General features: G+C 35.7%; 4 protein-coding genes across 4 annotated transcripts; 2 read left to right on the top strand and 2 right to left on the bottom strand.

Moving 5' to 3' along the window:
- The first annotated feature begins 45 nt into the window (after nt 1-45).
- Nucleotides 46-1,891, top strand: LOC129910040 (lebercilin-like protein). The gene is made up of 5 exons (XM_055987282.1): nt 46-224; nt 293-503; nt 556-812; nt 869-1,094; nt 1,146-1,891. The coding sequence occupies exons 1-5, from the start codon at nt 157-159 to the stop codon at nt 1,869-1,871; spliced, it is 1,488 nt and encodes a 495-aa protein (XP_055843257.1). The 5' UTR covers nt 46-156; the 3' UTR covers nt 1,872-1,891.
- Nucleotides 1,892-1,979: 88 nt separating this feature from the next.
- LOC129910039 (ribosome biogenesis protein BMS1 homolog) lies at nt 1,980-7,711 on the bottom strand. Its single transcript, XM_055987281.1, has 3 exons — nt 5,976-7,711; nt 3,814-3,982; nt 1,980-3,756 (listed from the first exon to the last, which is right to left on the bottom strand). The coding sequence occupies exons 1-3, from the start codon at nt 7,605-7,607 to the stop codon at nt 2,078-2,080; spliced, it is 3,480 nt and encodes a 1,159-aa protein (XP_055843256.1). The 5' UTR covers nt 7,608-7,711; the 3' UTR covers nt 1,980-2,077.
- A 3,714-nt stretch (nt 7,712-11,425) lies between these two features.
- LOC129910932 (DNA-directed RNA polymerases I, II, and III subunit RPABC2) lies at nt 11,426-12,148 on the top strand. The gene is made up of 2 exons (XM_055988537.1): nt 11,426-11,626; nt 11,703-12,148. The coding sequence occupies exons 1-2, from the start codon at nt 11,598-11,600 to the stop codon at nt 12,067-12,069; spliced, it is 396 nt and encodes a 131-aa protein (XP_055844512.1). The 5' UTR covers nt 11,426-11,597; the 3' UTR covers nt 12,070-12,148.
- LOC129910931 (protein downstream neighbor of son homolog) lies at nt 12,090-14,051 on the bottom strand. The gene is made up of 3 exons (XM_055988536.1): nt 13,910-14,051; nt 13,703-13,851; nt 12,090-13,642 (listed from the first exon to the last, which is right to left on the bottom strand). The coding sequence occupies exons 1-3, from the start codon at nt 13,958-13,960 to the stop codon at nt 12,145-12,147; spliced, it is 1,698 nt and encodes a 565-aa protein (XP_055844511.1). The 5' UTR covers nt 13,961-14,051; the 3' UTR covers nt 12,090-12,144.
- Between the last annotated feature and the right edge of the window lie 2,180 nt (nt 14,052-16,231).

The following is a 16,231-nucleotide window of genomic DNA, read 5'->3' on the forward strand; positions in this document are numbered from 1 at the left end:
AACCCCCATTATTCTACCTTCGTCATTGAAAATTATTTGCAAAAACAGAAACCCTTGTCAATTATAGAAAATAAACAAAAATTAAAAATATTTTATTTAAAAAAAAAAGCTTAACAGGAACATCGTTTATTTTTTTTTTCATCGGTTCTCTTGCTAATGGTGGCTCCTAATAGAACAGGTTCAGGATTATCATTGATCCCGGAAGAAAATTCTCGAAACATGCCGTAAATGATTCATGTTTTTCTAAGGTGTTTAAAATAGATATTACTTAATTGCTGATTTGTTTTTAAAGGTCTTCATCAAAAAGTACAGAAAGTTTGTACTCAAATACTTCTAGTTCAAAAGGTTCTGCAACGATACTCTATCGAAGAAATGCTCCTCTTGGACGACATTCGGTATTCATACCGGCTACAACCGAAGTACGCCAACGTGTCTTATCGGCAAGACGTTTAAGGATGAAAACTTTTCAAAACCAATTAGCTGATGCACAGCAACATATTTCGGTTAGTTCTAAGATCTTAATTTTTACAGTGTACTTAAATTAATTTTATGTAGGAGTTAGCCCATGAAAATCGAATGCTTCGTACACTACACAAACGACAGGATCTAGCTTTGTCCAAATATGAAAGTACCAACGCTGAGTTACCCCAACTTTTGCATTCCCACGCTGAAGAGGTCAGAGTATGGCAAATGAAATATCGGAATCTTCAAGCTCAAAATAAAGAACTTCTCTTTAAGTTGAAGCAAAAGGAAAGTCTAATTCTTTCTTTGGGTGATCAAAATAAACATCTTACCCAACTGAATAGGGATAAGTAAGAAAGTCGGTTATGTGTATTGGCGATAGTAGTTTTAAATCTCATGTTTACAGAAATCTAGAAGATCGACAACGATTAACAGAGAAAGTACAACAGCTCGAAACTCGTTTACAAGAAAAGGAAACTGACATGAAACTCTTAGCTAGACGGCTTCAACTTGAAACCAAGAATTCCAAAAAGGAATTGTTTTCAGAGCAAAAAAGACGAAAGGAAGCTCTAATGCAATTAGAGAAAGTCAAACAAGAACTTTCCGGTTATGTTAAGATTGATGAATTAAATGTAAGTTTTCACTCCTTTAAAATGGCTTATAAACTTCTTCCTATTTTACAGTTAAACGATAAATTAACCAAATTATCAATCGGTTCTTTGAGCAATATTACCAATGGAATTCATGGATATGATGAGAGGAACAATAAATCCCAAACAATTCTAACACCGTTGGATAAAAAATCTAGTGACCAATCGGGTGATCAAAGTAATAGATCATTAGGAACAGATAGATCTGATATTTTTGTAAATACTGGAAGAACAAGTCGTAAACTATCTGGAAATAAGTTAATAAGAACATCAACTCACCGTGGTGGCGGAGATGGTCCTTCGGAGGATGATCAACTTAATTTTATGAAATCCGTTGAAATAGAAAGTACTCCTGAATCACACACTGATCTCGTTTCATTGGATTCCAAATCGGAGGATAATAATTTCTATGATGAGGATTATGAAGAAAATGAAGACGATGATGATGGAGATGATGGAATTGAAAATGTCCGTGAGGTAAGGTCAAAAGCTTATCCAGTGAATTGGTTAACTATGTTTTGTTGTTTTCAGACACCAACTAGTACCAGTAAGATACCAATATTAGAGAAACCTTCAAAAACCGAAGATATTCATTTCATTCGAAAGGAAATTAATGAAGATTTCAAACAACGTGAGTCCTTCCTTAATACTTTTTGTAGACAAACTACAAACGAGTCAGCCAAGATAAACATTAATCGAAAAACCAAATTGCTAGCCGCACTCAAAGCCATCGATGGAGGAAGCTCTTCCCAGGATTGAGGAGGCGGCATCATCAAATTATCTACTTCTGCACACATACATATTCGTATATTTTTGACTACATATAGATTTTGCCTTATAAAACAAATAAACACGAAATACTTTTACAAATATACATAAAACAAATGTAACTCTAAAAAAATGTATTTAGATTTTTTTTTCTGTAAAAACAAACTTAACCTAAATCCTGAAAAGAAAATCCCTTTCTATCCTTTAGATTTTCCTTTCATTTTACTCAGCGCACGAGAAACCTTCTTACGCAGTTCTTTTTGTCGTTTAAGTTTTCTAACTTCGTCAGCTTTCTTTTGGACCTTGAAATTCTTCAGCCGTTGCTTGGTTTCATGCTTCTCACGCTTCTTTTTGTCCTCATAATTTGTTTCAATCATTTTCATCATTTTGGCAACCTTTTGCTCATGGGGGGACCGAATCACAGCTACACGTTCTTCTTCCACTGTTTTTTTAGGATTGGCGGAAGCATGTTTTGGTTTGTCTTTGTATGGAAGTGCACGTTGAAGAGCTCTGGGAATGGTCAGTGGTTTGAATATTTTCGGTTCCCGTTTGATTTCCGTGTACAAACTATCTAATGTTGCTTCGTTTTTGATATTGTTCTCTCGCTTCAGTTGGCCAAGAGTCTTCATACCTTGCCAATGTTGTTTTTTATCCAGTGACAGAAGAAGTGAAGTAACTGGAGCATAAAATCTTGGCACGTCGACACGGAACCACGTTCGGCAAAACACAATGTCACTCAGAAGGATTTTGTCTTCAAAAGTGGCACGGAACGATCCTTCAGGTGTATGATGGGATTTTTTAATTTGACCTCGAATACCAGACACTGTTTTAATTTTAGCTCCTTCGAACTTTGCAACTTCCAAAGTGGTATTGAACATTCCTTTGACGAATGCGGACTTTTTGTAGATTTTAAAAGGATGACCAACTAGTTTAAGTTTCTTCATGATTTGTGCAGACTTATCCAACTCGGTCACACAACCAGTGGCAGCTATTCTAAAGCCGATTCTCTTAATTTCTTCAACATTGTGACTAACACTCTGTAGGGCTAAGAATCCGGTATTTTGAGGAGTGATTGGACCCCAGAATGTCATTCCACATGTAACATGGTTGGGTGTGTATTTCAGATAACGATGTCTGAAATTATCTTCGACCTTGGCGTAGATAGGAATAGTCTGAAACCGACGCCATCCCATCGATAGAATGAGAGGATCTCCAGTTTTGAGAATCTTCTTGTACCATCTGTGTTTTTTGACTTTGCAATTGACAAAACCAATATTCTCTTCTGCCATATTAAGACCACCAACCAAAACTGGATATTTTGGATCAAAATTCTCAATAAATTCAGCTGGTATATTTTTGAAACCCAAACGAACATACATTCCAGGGCGGAAGCCTTCGATTTGAACTCTCAAATCGGAGTCTAGACTTGCAAATTCACTCTTATTCAATTCTGACTGTTGTTGGGCTTTTGTTTTTAACTCTTCGTAGTATGAATGATCACCTGTTATACGAGTTTCTTCTTCGCCTTTGTTATCATATTCAGAATCAAATTTAGCTTTGAGTTTCATCTTTTTGGCCATAAGTTCGGTCTTTGTTAGATTTTCTTCTTCTACTCGAGTCATTTTCCGTTTTCTTGAGTTTTCAGATTCTTCTTCTTCTTTTTCGTCGCCAGGTTTTTCGGAGGTCTCATCTTTTTTACCCGAAATCTTCTTTCCAGTTTCTAAATCTTCATAGTCTCCATATAGATCACCATCATCACTCATATCGTCCAGTCTTAACAAATTTTCAGCATCTTCTGATGCCTTCCACTGACCAGTTACAAAGCAATTCTTGATTAGTTCTTTGTTTGATTCTTCAATCCAATTGAGTGTTTTACCTAAAAAGAGGAATAAGATAAGTAAATTTTAACTAATTATTCTAAGAGTATATTTACCAGAATATTGCTCAAAGAGACATGATTCATCTTGATCCTTGATGTCCTTTTCTCTCTGCAGTGCTGATTGTTTTTTTGCAGCAACTTTGAAAAGTCCACCAATTGCATCATCGTCAGATTCGTCTTCAGATTCACCGTCATTTTCGTTTTGCGACTGCTTCTTTTTCTCCTGTAATTTTTATTTTGTGAGAAATATTGGACATTTTTCAAATACTAGGAATAAAAATGATCAAGGTGCAACTAAGAAAATATGGAAAGAATTATTATCTCCACCGAGATTTTCGACAGCTTTAGGAAATCATCGTATTGATTTGGAATAGTAAAAATTAATGTTTTAGTTAGAGATATATGTATAGACATGTTCAGATTCCAATTTTTAGTTGGTACAGTCCAAGAGTCTAGGTTATTAACTGCTTTTCGTAATTCAATTTTGGCGTACAAGCTTTAGAAATGCAGATAATAATCTTAACAATATGAAGTAGATATCAGACAAAACTCATGGAAAAATTAAATCTGAAATACGTGAAACTATTCTATGCGATGTGTCAATAAAACGCCAATTTTCGGTCGTAATTCTTTTCCTAGTAAAAAAAATCTATATAATAAGGATAGGCATGATACATTACGGCGGTACTCAAGAGCTGAGATTGTACATGCAATGAACCTATCACCTATTAAAATAATTGTTTTTAAAGCGCTATTTGGATTCTGTTCAATAGCTCAAATGGGTTTTTGGAGCATCTGCTCAGATATTAGACGTTTGTCTTTTTATCCATTATATTGGAACTCATACAGTTCTAGAACGTTATTTTGACGTGTAATTAATTTTTAAATTATACTCGAGCTTTGGACGAATGTATGCTTTGTAAACTGTAGCTAGATCAAAAGGGGCAACAAATGTTTTTACCTAAGTATTTCGAGTTTTAGCAATATCGAATATGTGCTCAATCCACAGAAGGTGGTCTTCGGGTTTCATTTTCACAATAGTAAGCAGTATTGTGGTTTAAGCGCTACGCGCTCTCTTATTTCAGAATTTAATGAGGTTTTCATTTTTTTTGTCTTTGAAGTTCCAAATACGAAAGCCATGGGTGTGAATCCTTAAACGAATATGAAAAGCTGAGGGTACTATCATCAGTGAAAAATTAAGTGAATTAGAACTTTCAAAAAGCAGATCATTAATTCAAATAAGGACTCGGAGACTAAACGGATTCCCTGGGGCACACTACCGTTTATAGTCATAAAGCCATCCAACACAATTTGAATTAAACGGTTCAAAATGTAATTTCTAATCCAACGAAGAAAAGATTCATGAATACCGAATGCAAGCATGTTCTTTGAGAGCTTGGTGCAAAAATCTATCAAATGTTATTAAAATATCAAGCGGAATAATCTTACGCTACAACACCATGGTCATGGTCAGCCCGATCATTGGGCAGAAGATTCACGTTCTTATTTGAACTTTCAAAAATAACACAAAGAGATGTGAGATTTAATGACTTCATACACATTTTTAAATATAATAAGGCCTCATAATGTCTCCAATTGAGTTTGTACACATTTAGTGCAAATGGAACCAAATATGTGTGAAACGAGCCTTTGTGTTGATAGATATAAGCCTTTCATACCAGGGTGGGACCGTGAAGACATATTTTAAGAGGTTAGTTAATTTAACAAGATAGACCGAGAGCCTACAGTAAATTTTAGGAGTGAAGGTGTAACCAAAATCTGAGTATGCAGTTTTATATCCTTATGCGTTCTAATAACGAATTCAAAAGTCTGGCAACTTTTAAATCGCGGCTTTATATGGTTTTCAGAGGGTTAGCCAACGTGAGTCTTCCAATTATTGTGAGTATTTTACATTCAGAATATAAAGACTGATGTTGTTATTTTCCTGAAGTATACGATCTCAAGCATTAGTTCCTGTTCATTATGTCAAATAGAGTGGATTTAGCTTACTCACATTTATGGAAAACTCGGGATGTTTAACCTTTAACCATATAAAGTCTCGACTTTTGAATTCGTTATTTGAACGCTAAAGCTATAAAACTGCTCTTAGACTAAAACTAAAACCAAAAACTATAACTTACGTAAGCCATAATACTTCCTGTTACTATAACCCAGGAATACATTGTTTTGCATCAGCTTCAATAGAAATAACTTACCGAACTATTGTATATTCCATAGACCAGCTTCATCAAACTCTTTCCTTCAGATTGTCTTTCCAAATATGCTTTTCTAGCTTTCTGTGCCAAGTTATTCTTCCAACTCAAGTTACTAGCAACAACTTTATCTTCTTCATCCTCATCATCATCATCACTCTCACTATCGTCACTGTCAGCATTTTCTTCATCTAATTGATCCTTAACATCTTGATACTCTTCATCAGAATCAGAAGAAGCTCCTTCATTGTCTTCAAGTTCATCCTCACTATCTGCCTTCCATCCTAGATTCCCTTCACCATCATTCGATTCATTTTCATCTTCCATACCAGAATCTTCACTTTCATCATCATCTTCCTCACTATCGCTATCATTTTTAACCACTTCTTCTATGAAATCTTTCGACTTGATTGCACTTCCATCAGAGAACAATCGAAATTCCTGCTCGTCTATTTGCAAATCCATAGTTTGTTTCTTCTCCACGAGTTTACCAACCAAATCTTCATGTTCTGCTGCATCTGGGCCTTTATCCTTATGATGGCTATGTGAACCTTGAAGCTCAATATAAACAGCATCTTTGTCATAGACAATACCACCAACTCCAGACATTGGTGCATAAAGCAATCGCTCTTTTTCTAAAAGACTTCTCTTCTTTTCGGTACCTGGCAATGGACAGGGATCCGCAATGCTACTTAGCTCATTTAACCGGGCATCTCCCAAACCGGCTATATGAACCATGAACTCCTGCTTCATTGGAACGCCTCTTACATACCCATACAGAATAACATCTCGATCACACTTGGAATTCTGTCGAATTAATTCAGTGTTTGTAATGTCCTCAACTCGATCGACGAGGAGGTAACTGTGAGCTCCACGCCAAGAAAGTGGACGGAACTTCATAACAGAAATGAACCTCCCCAGATTCTTTATTTCATTTCGCAAATACTCTCCATGAATCAAACCCGAGAGATAAAACAACTTGGCTCCATCGTATACTTCCGTCCAGAAACGATGTTTCAGTTCCTTCTTTCGTTTCCTTAATTGCTTGGGATTCTTTATCATGTCCAAGTGGGTTAGAACTCCCATAATCTTGGGCATCCCATGAACCTGACAGATATTAAGAAACTCGAAAATTTCCATTTCAAACCCGTAACTGGCATCGCAGAGTAACAAAACCAAGTCAGCACACTTGGCAATGTCAATCATGGAATTGATATCATTATTGCATTCGATTAATGTAATTCGTCGTTTCTTCGACGTTACAATTGTGATTGGCCCATTGATATCGGTAACATTTGTTCGGGTGAAATTCTTAATCAAATTATTGATCAAAGTTGACTTACCCACTTTTGGTGGCCCAACAACAGCGATTAGAACTGGCGGTGGTTCTTCTGGAGTTTGATCAACCAACGGGATATGTTGTTTCTTTGCTGTTAGATCTTCTTTGCGACGGAAGTTTCTTTCAGCTCTTATAGCAGAATTAATTGCAAAGGCCTTGGGATTTCGCTGGCGGGCTGTGAGATTTTCTTCTTTTTCTTTAGGTTTTTTCTTGAGTTTCTTCTTCTCGGCTTTGACGCCAGATTGACGAGCACGATGGGATTTTTTCTTATCAACTCCTGGATCGTCTTCTTTCATTTTAAAATTGATTTATATTTGTGCAAATTTAATAAAATTTATAGGAAAAATTAAAGATTTTGAACCACACGTGGGTAAAAAGAAATTTGTTTTGAGGTTTTGGCGTTTTGACGTTTCTATTTTTTTACGTTTTTCTGGCGTTGAAGTTAGGTCTGTTTGATTTAACATTTGTGTTTTGGGAGTTAAGATATGTCTTTGTCTTTTTTCTTTCTATCATAACTGTTTATTAAGGCTTGGCCACACCGGAGGGTATGCGGTAGCGGTACGGGTAGAGGTAACGGTACTTGTATGAAAAAATTCCAAACTGAAATATCAAGGCTTGGCCACACCGGAGGGTACGCGGTAGAGGTACAGGTAACGGTACGGGTATTTGTATGGAAAAAATTCCAAACTGACACATCAACGTTCGGGTGTGGAATTTTTTTAATACAAATATCGTTGCCGCTACCCGTACCGCTACCGCGTACCCTCCGGTGTGGCCAAGCCTTCAACGTTCAGATGTGGAATTTTTTTCATACAAATATCGTTACCGCTACCCGTACCTCTACCGCATACCCTCCGGTGTGGCCAAGCCTTTAAAGAAGTACAAGAAAAAACCATAAAAAAAAACATAAAGGCTTGACCACACCGGAAGTTATGCGGTAGTGGTACGGGTAGAGGTAACGGTACTTGTATTAAAAAAATTCCAATCTGAACGTTGATGTGTCAGATTGGAATTTTTGTTCATACGAATACCTTTACCGCTACCCGTACCTCTACCGCGTACCTGCCGGTGTGGCCTTTCCTTAAAGGCTTGGCCACACCGGAGGGTATGCGGTAGAGGTACGGGTAGCGGTAACGATATTTGTATGAAAAAAATTCCACATCTGAACGTTGATATGTCAATTTGGAATTTTTTTCATACAAGTACCGTTACCTCTACCCGTACCGCTACCGCATACCCTCCGGTGTGGCCAAGCCTTAATACACGCTTTTCCTCAGAATTGAAATGTCAAAAGTTTTTTTTCTGTTTTTTTTTTTTTTTATTTTTTCTTTGACACTGAAGTTTGGCTTAAAAGCCCAATTAAGGCATGGGTCACACTTTGTTGAATTGCTTGCAAATTTGTAGTTGCATTTTATTTTTATCTTTTCTGGGGTCGAATCACGGCATACGTTTTGTTAGCGTATAGTCGCTATGTGTCCCTATCTTTTTCTACTGAAGCCTGCGCCCATGTTCTGTAACTTTTATCACGGGCGATAAAATATTTGAATGACTTTAAAATGCATTTTATCTCATCAAAATAATGTCGTTTTCTATTGACTTTTGAGATTTTTGTGTAAAATTCTCAGATTTTCCACTGCAAATAGAATATGAAATCTAGTTTTGTAATTGTGTGCGAAATCTGTGCGTATAAAAAAAATAAAACAACAACAAATGTTCAGACAAATGTCAAACAGAGGAGTGTATGTGAAAGTGCTTGTGTTTGTATGCGTGAATCTTGATAAAAATCCAGAATCAGATTCTTGAATCTCAGATTCATTTTTTTGTCATTTTTTTGAATCTCAGGACGCAAATAGATCATGAAATCTGAGATTTGTCCACTATTTCCCCTCTTCAACCCCCCTTTCAGCTGTCAAATTCACAAATCTCATTCTGAGATTCGTCAATAGAAAACGACATAAAAGAAATTTCGTTCAAAATCATAATTTCTCAATTCATAAATTCTGAATTTATAAGAAAATTTGCTTTATTTACATATGTAAGAAAATGGATTTTAGAGACGTTGAAAAACGTTTATCGCCAGTGATAAAGTTACAGAACAGGGGCCCTGGTACGCTGCTCGCGCTAAATTTTAGCCCCCATACAAATTATCGAAAAATTTTATCTGAGCTAAAATGGACCCCATACAAATTATCGATAACTTGTATGGGAATTTTATCTCCGCTAAAATTTAGCGCGAGCAGGGTACCAGGCTTACTAAATAAATACAGATAGTCAAAACGATAACGTATGATCGTAATCGTGTGCCTCGATTCGACCCCTGATTTCAGGGGCGGGAAAATATGCACGTCAAGTGAAAAAACTTGTAAAATGGGAAAAGACGGTTGTCAAATTCGAAAAGATATTCGTATTATCAACAAGACAAGACGCCCGTTAGGACCCACAAAGATGCTACAAGGCCCAACATGTGGGAGTGTGACATGAAGCAACACCATGTTGACTTGAAGCTGCATCGACATTAAAGCCTGGTACGCAGAGCTCGCGCTAAATTTTAGCTCCCATACAAATTATCGATAACTTTTAGCCGAGCTAAAATGGATCCCATAAAAATTATCGATAACTTGTATGGGAATTTTATCTCGGCTAAAATTTAGCGCGAACAGCGTACCAGGCTTAAAGCCTATAGTACGCTGCTGATGCGAAACAAAATTTTCCATACAAAATTTCAGCATTTTTTCGTTAGCATTTTCGCTGTCGACTTTGGAGACTTGAAAATTTTTCGTTTCGCATCAGCAGCGTACTAGGCTTAAAGGCTTAACTACATTGGCTCAAAAAGTGAAAAAGTACAAAAGTGAAAATTTTCAAACACATTTTTGTATAGTTTTTCGGGATGGAAAATTAAAACAAATGATGCAGAAAGCTTATTTTTTGGTCTAAAAAAGAATTTGTATTCTTTTTCTTACAAAAAAATTGCGCTAGCCAGAAAAAAAATAATTTCACTTTTGTACTTTTTCAAAAAGTGGTGTATGTAGTTAAGTAAACGATAAAATTTTTGAATCCGTTTTATCTCACCAAAATAAAACAAATTTTGTCCGTCGTCGGATCCATTTTATCTCGGCTAAAAATTTTCGATAATTTGTATGGGAGCTAAAATTTAGCGCGAGCAGCGTACCAGGCTTCAAGCTACAAGCGGAATGACTTTTGACGTTTCTAATGTGGTTACTCAGTTAAAATTACTAGGGGTATTCACGATCCGGTGTAACAAAAAGGTGTAAAAATGCAAAATTTTGTTTTCTACTACTACAACTACAATAGACAAATTTTGCACCATTGTATTTTATTTTTGCAATAGGGTTGGGGTATAGCAAAAGTGTAAAAGTGTAAAAGAATTTTAGTCTGTATATTTGGTTGTTTTATTTTAAGAAAATATTACACTTTTGCACTTTTACAACGATACAACACCATTTGCATCGAATCGTGAACCCTATTGCAAAAATACAATGGTGCAAAATTTGTCTATTGTAGTTGTAGTAGTAGAAAACAAAATTTTGCATTTTTACACCTTTTTGTTACACCGGATCGTCAATACCCCTAATGGTGTAGCTGTGGCTGTAGCTTGTAGCGCAAGTTGAAGAATTCTCAACTTTTTGCTCAGCTGCCACCAACTTCTGTTGTTGTTTCCCTCAGTAAAATTTTGACAGTACTACAAGCTTCAGCCACAGCTACACCATTGTATTCAGCCAGAAATATATTGAATTTTCTTCAAAAGAAAAAACAATTTTCTAAAGGCATTTTTTTATATGGAATTCTGCATTCTGTTCACTGTCATTTTAGTCGTTGGGCTGCGCGACGAGTGACGCATTCTCAGCTCTTAACTCTTGAAGCCTGGTACGCTGCTCGCGCTAAATTTTAGCGGAGATAAAACTCCCATACAAGTTATCGATAGTTTGTATGGGATCCATTTTAGCTCGGCTAAAACTTTTCGATAATTTGTATGGGAGCTAAAATTTAGCGCGAGCAGCGTACCAGGCTTGAACCCACAACAATAAAGGTACAGTGTAAACATACCCTTGTCACACACCTTACGAACACACCCCCATTAGAAATGTCAAATCGACAAACGTCAACGTGTTCTCACAAGTTGCAGAGAACCAGCAAAGCGATAACACTAGCACGCAAAAAACCAAAACTTTCAGCTTTATTTCTAAAATTTTGTATTTTTAATTCCAAAAACTATAAATTAAAACATTTCCTTGTTTCTTATTCATCAACAATAAATAAAATAAATCATGGATGAAGGAGATTTCGATAACGATGAGTAAGTTTTACACAATTCTACTTAATTCCTCAAAACTAACCTAAAAAAAAAATACAACAATTTTTTTCCATCTCAGTGTCGGTGGTGAAGACTTCGATGATGTTGACGAAGATGATAACATTGACGACATCAATCAAGACGAAGAAGTCGACAACATCGAAATAATCGCCCAAGGTCAAGGTGGCGGTGGAGTACCCAAATCTAAAAGAATCACAACCAAATACATGACTAAATACGAACGTGCTCGAGTCCTCGGTACTCGAGCTCTACAAATTGCCATGTGTGCTCCAATCATGGTCGAACTCGATGGCGAAACAGATCCCCTACAAATTGCTATGAAAGAACTCAAACAAAAGAAAATTCCCATCATCATTCGGAGGTATTTACCAGATCACTCCTACGAAGATTGGAGCATTGACGAGCTAATCATTGTCGATCATTAGAATAGTAATACAATAGAAAGTAGATTAGTACATAATAATTTTTTAATAAATAAACAAATATATAACAAACAAAAATCAACTCCATGCGTAGCCAAATCCTTTTTTAAAGCAAACTCTTTCCATTAGACCGACAGAGTTCTCCCCAGTTCGACAAAGGGAATCTAGCAATTCTGTGTGAAGACCACAGTCTGAGAGATTCTCTTTGCCGAATACCTGCTCCCCTGATGCCTCATCTTCCTTCTTCACAGATTCAGTAAGTTTCGCTGAAGCTTTACTGAATGCCAATGTCGAAGTGTTGCTTGCCATCGTAACACTGAACGTCTCCTTTGACTCGCAAAGCAAAGAACAGGCATATGGCAGGACAGTTGGCAAAACTATTCCCTTAAACTCGACACTGAAATAGTCAACTCCATCCATTCTCACTTTGTTTGATCTTGAACTGAGATTTTGTATCGTCGCTTTAGGGAATGCAATTGGAGCCAAAAGTGTCGGTGGCACTCCAGCTAAACGACCTACGCTGGTAATAGTGCTCTTGGCATTCAAAAGAAAGTTAAAGAACGCCTGACACTCGACTCCTTCAATTAAGGCCACAGATATGTCACTGAAATCATCAGCCATATCCTTGTATTGCAACTGCCTGGCATGAGCATTGTTGATTTTCTGCATTTCCTTCTCATCCATTCCCAGACTCTCAAACCATTCCTCATCTTCATCGTCCACAGCATCTTCAGCGACATTGTTTTCTGTCCCATCAGCAGATGCCTCTCCTTTTCCTTCATTAAAACTTCCATCGGCGGATTTATTCAAACCAGAATCCTTTTTGAGGGGGAGACTGAACTCGATACCCTCCTGTCGAAGGGACGATCTCATGCCTTTTGAAGTTGGAGCCATGAGAGCGTGTGTCTCCACTCTCCCACCAATTCCAGCTGCTCGAAAGAGTATCGTAAAGGAATTGGCACATAGATAGAAATATGGACATTGTCTTGCTCTCAACAATTGAAAGAGTCCTCTGAAACTATCACTCCAATCGACAGCAAGAGACTTTCGTTCTCGTTCGCCAATATGAATTCCATTGTTATCTTTGGAATTCCTTGGGAACATTGTTAACCAAGGAAGATGAGGATGTTGCCAATAGTAAGTGGCTTGATTCAGTCTTGCTGCTGGGGATATATCTAACCCTCCAGAAGAGTTTCGAGTGTCAATACATCTCACAAAGCCAGTAAGTCCACTGGCTTCTTGACTGGTTTTTAGTTTAGTAGCTGGCATATCGGTTTCACAGAAAAACCGTGCTCGAGTTTTAAGACTCCAGTCGACAGGCAAGTTCTTGGTGAATTTTTGTTGTTCAACAATCTCTGAATCATCTTCATGAGATTCTTTACTGAATAACTCAGAGAAGGCTTTTGGATCGAATGGTTTTAAGGTCAATTTGGCGGGGGGAGAGCGTTGGGGAGTTTCTTTGACAACAGTCTCGACTTGTTTAGTCACAGGTGGAGTTGTGATGAGTGAAAGGACGGAATCGTCATCGATTAATTCAGGACCATTCGATTTGAGTTTCTTGGATGTTTCTGATGATCTAAAATAACTTTCTCTATCGAACTACGAAACTATTGGAATTGGAAATGTTGTGACTTACTTGGCAAATGGATTTTTTCGTTTTTGGGCAATGACAGCTTCTAGGAGTTTTTCCTTGTCATTTGGTGTGATTTCGATGTTGGCTTTATTGTTGTTTAATCGCGCTGTTAGTTGTTTTTTCTTTTGTTGCAATCGATGGAGACGAATGAGCTGTGGAAGAGACACATGTTAGTATCGTGGTATTCACGAGTTGGAGTATTTTTATTACTTCATCTGGTTTCTTCCAGGATAAAGATGTATTTGAATTTGTTGATGCCATTGTTGTTTAGAAATTTTTATTATTAATTTTAGTTATGAAAAATTTTAAAACAAAATTATAAAAGGCGCATTTTTTTGCATGGAGTTGATAAATTTTTTTCAAGCAAAAAAAAAAAACAAAGGCATCTGTCAAAAATTGGCAGCTGATTTTATTTTTTCTTTCTAACGAATTTAGGAACTCTGTTGAATTTTTTGTGTATTAAATGGTTTAGGTATTGTATAAAGGTTGTGAAATAAGATATGTTTAACTGATTTTGCGATACCAAGCGGGATTTTTATGAACTTTGTTCAGGGGCTGAATAAAGCACTAATTTGGAATCGGGCGCTATATACACTTCCGGTCAATAGAATAGTTTCACCTTGTAACCGGCATAGGACAGTTTTTTTTTCTTTGAATGCAGTTTCAAAGCATGTGTTTTTTTCCTACCTGATAAATCAGAAAGAGGTAGTTGAAAAACTAATGTAACGGCAAATTTATATCCTGTTGTAGAATGTTTCTAAAAAATGGCATATTTTGATGGGTCAATAGAATAGGTTAACCCAGTTTAAAGTAATTTTGGGTTCAAAGTAACTTAGATCAGTGGGGGGTTTTTTTTTGTGGGGTAAAGTGAGATTTATTTAAACATATTATAAGTTAAAATGGAACATTCCAAGCGCCATATATTTCGAAGAGATATCAAGATTTTAACCCAGAAAACTCGAAAATCATATTTGAATAAAATGCACGACTGGGTCGCACCTTACTAACAATTTTGCTTCTATAATGCTTTACAGAAGCAACAATTGCATCTGTAAAGCTTTATAGAACCAAAATTGTTTGTCGGACACGTACTTGTATTGGAATTCAAAATGCTGAAATTTTTAAGATTTAGGCCGTGTGTGAATTGCGGTAAATAGTTAACCCCTTGTAAAATTTTTGACGCTATTGAGGTGAATAAAAAAATTTCTGCTGTATTTTTAACAGGTCCAATTTTTTTATTCACCTCAATAGTGTCAAAAATTTTACACGGGGTTAACTATTTAAGGCAATTCACACACCGCCTTATTTATACAAATTTGGTAAATTTATATGAAAATAAAAAAAATTAAAAAAAAAAAACATAAAATTCGTTCCTCAAATGATAAAAACAACCCTTTAAATGAAATCGAGCTCCAAAAAAAAATATGCAGTTTAATTTCTTTTATAAAGATGCATTTAAAAAATCGTTTAAGCCGATTTTCAAAAAACTAATTTGTTATGAATAATTTTTTGAGAAAAATGTTTTTGAATAAAGTTAGTATGTCATTTAGTAGAAACTATGAATAAACACCTAAAAGCAAAATTTCCAAAAATTCAATGTCTTGTTTTCGAAAATTCGATTTTTCAAAAAAAAATTTTAAAATTTATATAAAAGTAGTGCTCGATTTAAAAAAAAAAAGTTTTTTCCTTGAAAAGACAGATCTTGTCTAAGAATTAATAGAATACTTGATTTTTTTTTATCAAAATCGTAGGAGCCGTTTTTGAGAAAATTAAACTTTTCCAGGTACCGTTATTTTTGGTTCAAATTCATTCCATTTTTATGATTTTACTAAATAGGTTATTTTTATGCTTGGAGCATTTATCGAATATGCAAGGAAAAAAGAATAATAAATATAAAATAGCCACTTTCAAAATCTATTGTTTTTTTGTCTATTTGACACATCTTTTTACAAATACAGTACCTCTTGCCATATTATTAGGCCCAAGCCAAAAAATAAAATTTTCATGTTGCTGAATTTTTAAACTTTATGTCGAAATATCTGAGTTTTTTTTTTGTCTCATTTACTTACACTTATCATGTAGATACGGATTGATTTAAAAAAAAGTTGTAAACATACTGTGATTAGCTCTGCTCGTCGAAATAAAAAAACTACCCCAAATCTAAGAACATTACTTAATAACCAGGCGATCAGATCGTCTATATTTATGCAAGATGGGACTTTTGCCATAAAGTTAAGAATGTCACGTTATTCTTCGATACAAAAATTTAAGTATTGGACTCGTCTGGAAATTTTCCGTTCACGAATTCCATAGAAAACTTCTTTTGGAGCTTATTCCCTTTTTCACGTTATTTTATATCAAAATTTATGAATTCTTTTACTTTTTTTAAGTCAATCCGTAAGTACCTACATGATAAGTGTAAGGAAATGAGACAAATAAAAAATTAAAGATATTTCGACAAAAACTTGTTGTTCATTCAAAACCTTCAAAAACTTGAAAAATTAAGCAATATGAAGGAAAACATTGTATTTT

Source organism: Episyrphus balteatus, chromosome 2 (assembly GCF_945859705.1).
Source record: "Episyrphus balteatus chromosome 2, idEpiBalt1.1, whole genome shotgun sequence".
NCBI lineage: Eukaryota > Metazoa > Arthropoda > Insecta > Diptera > Syrphidae > Episyrphus > Episyrphus balteatus.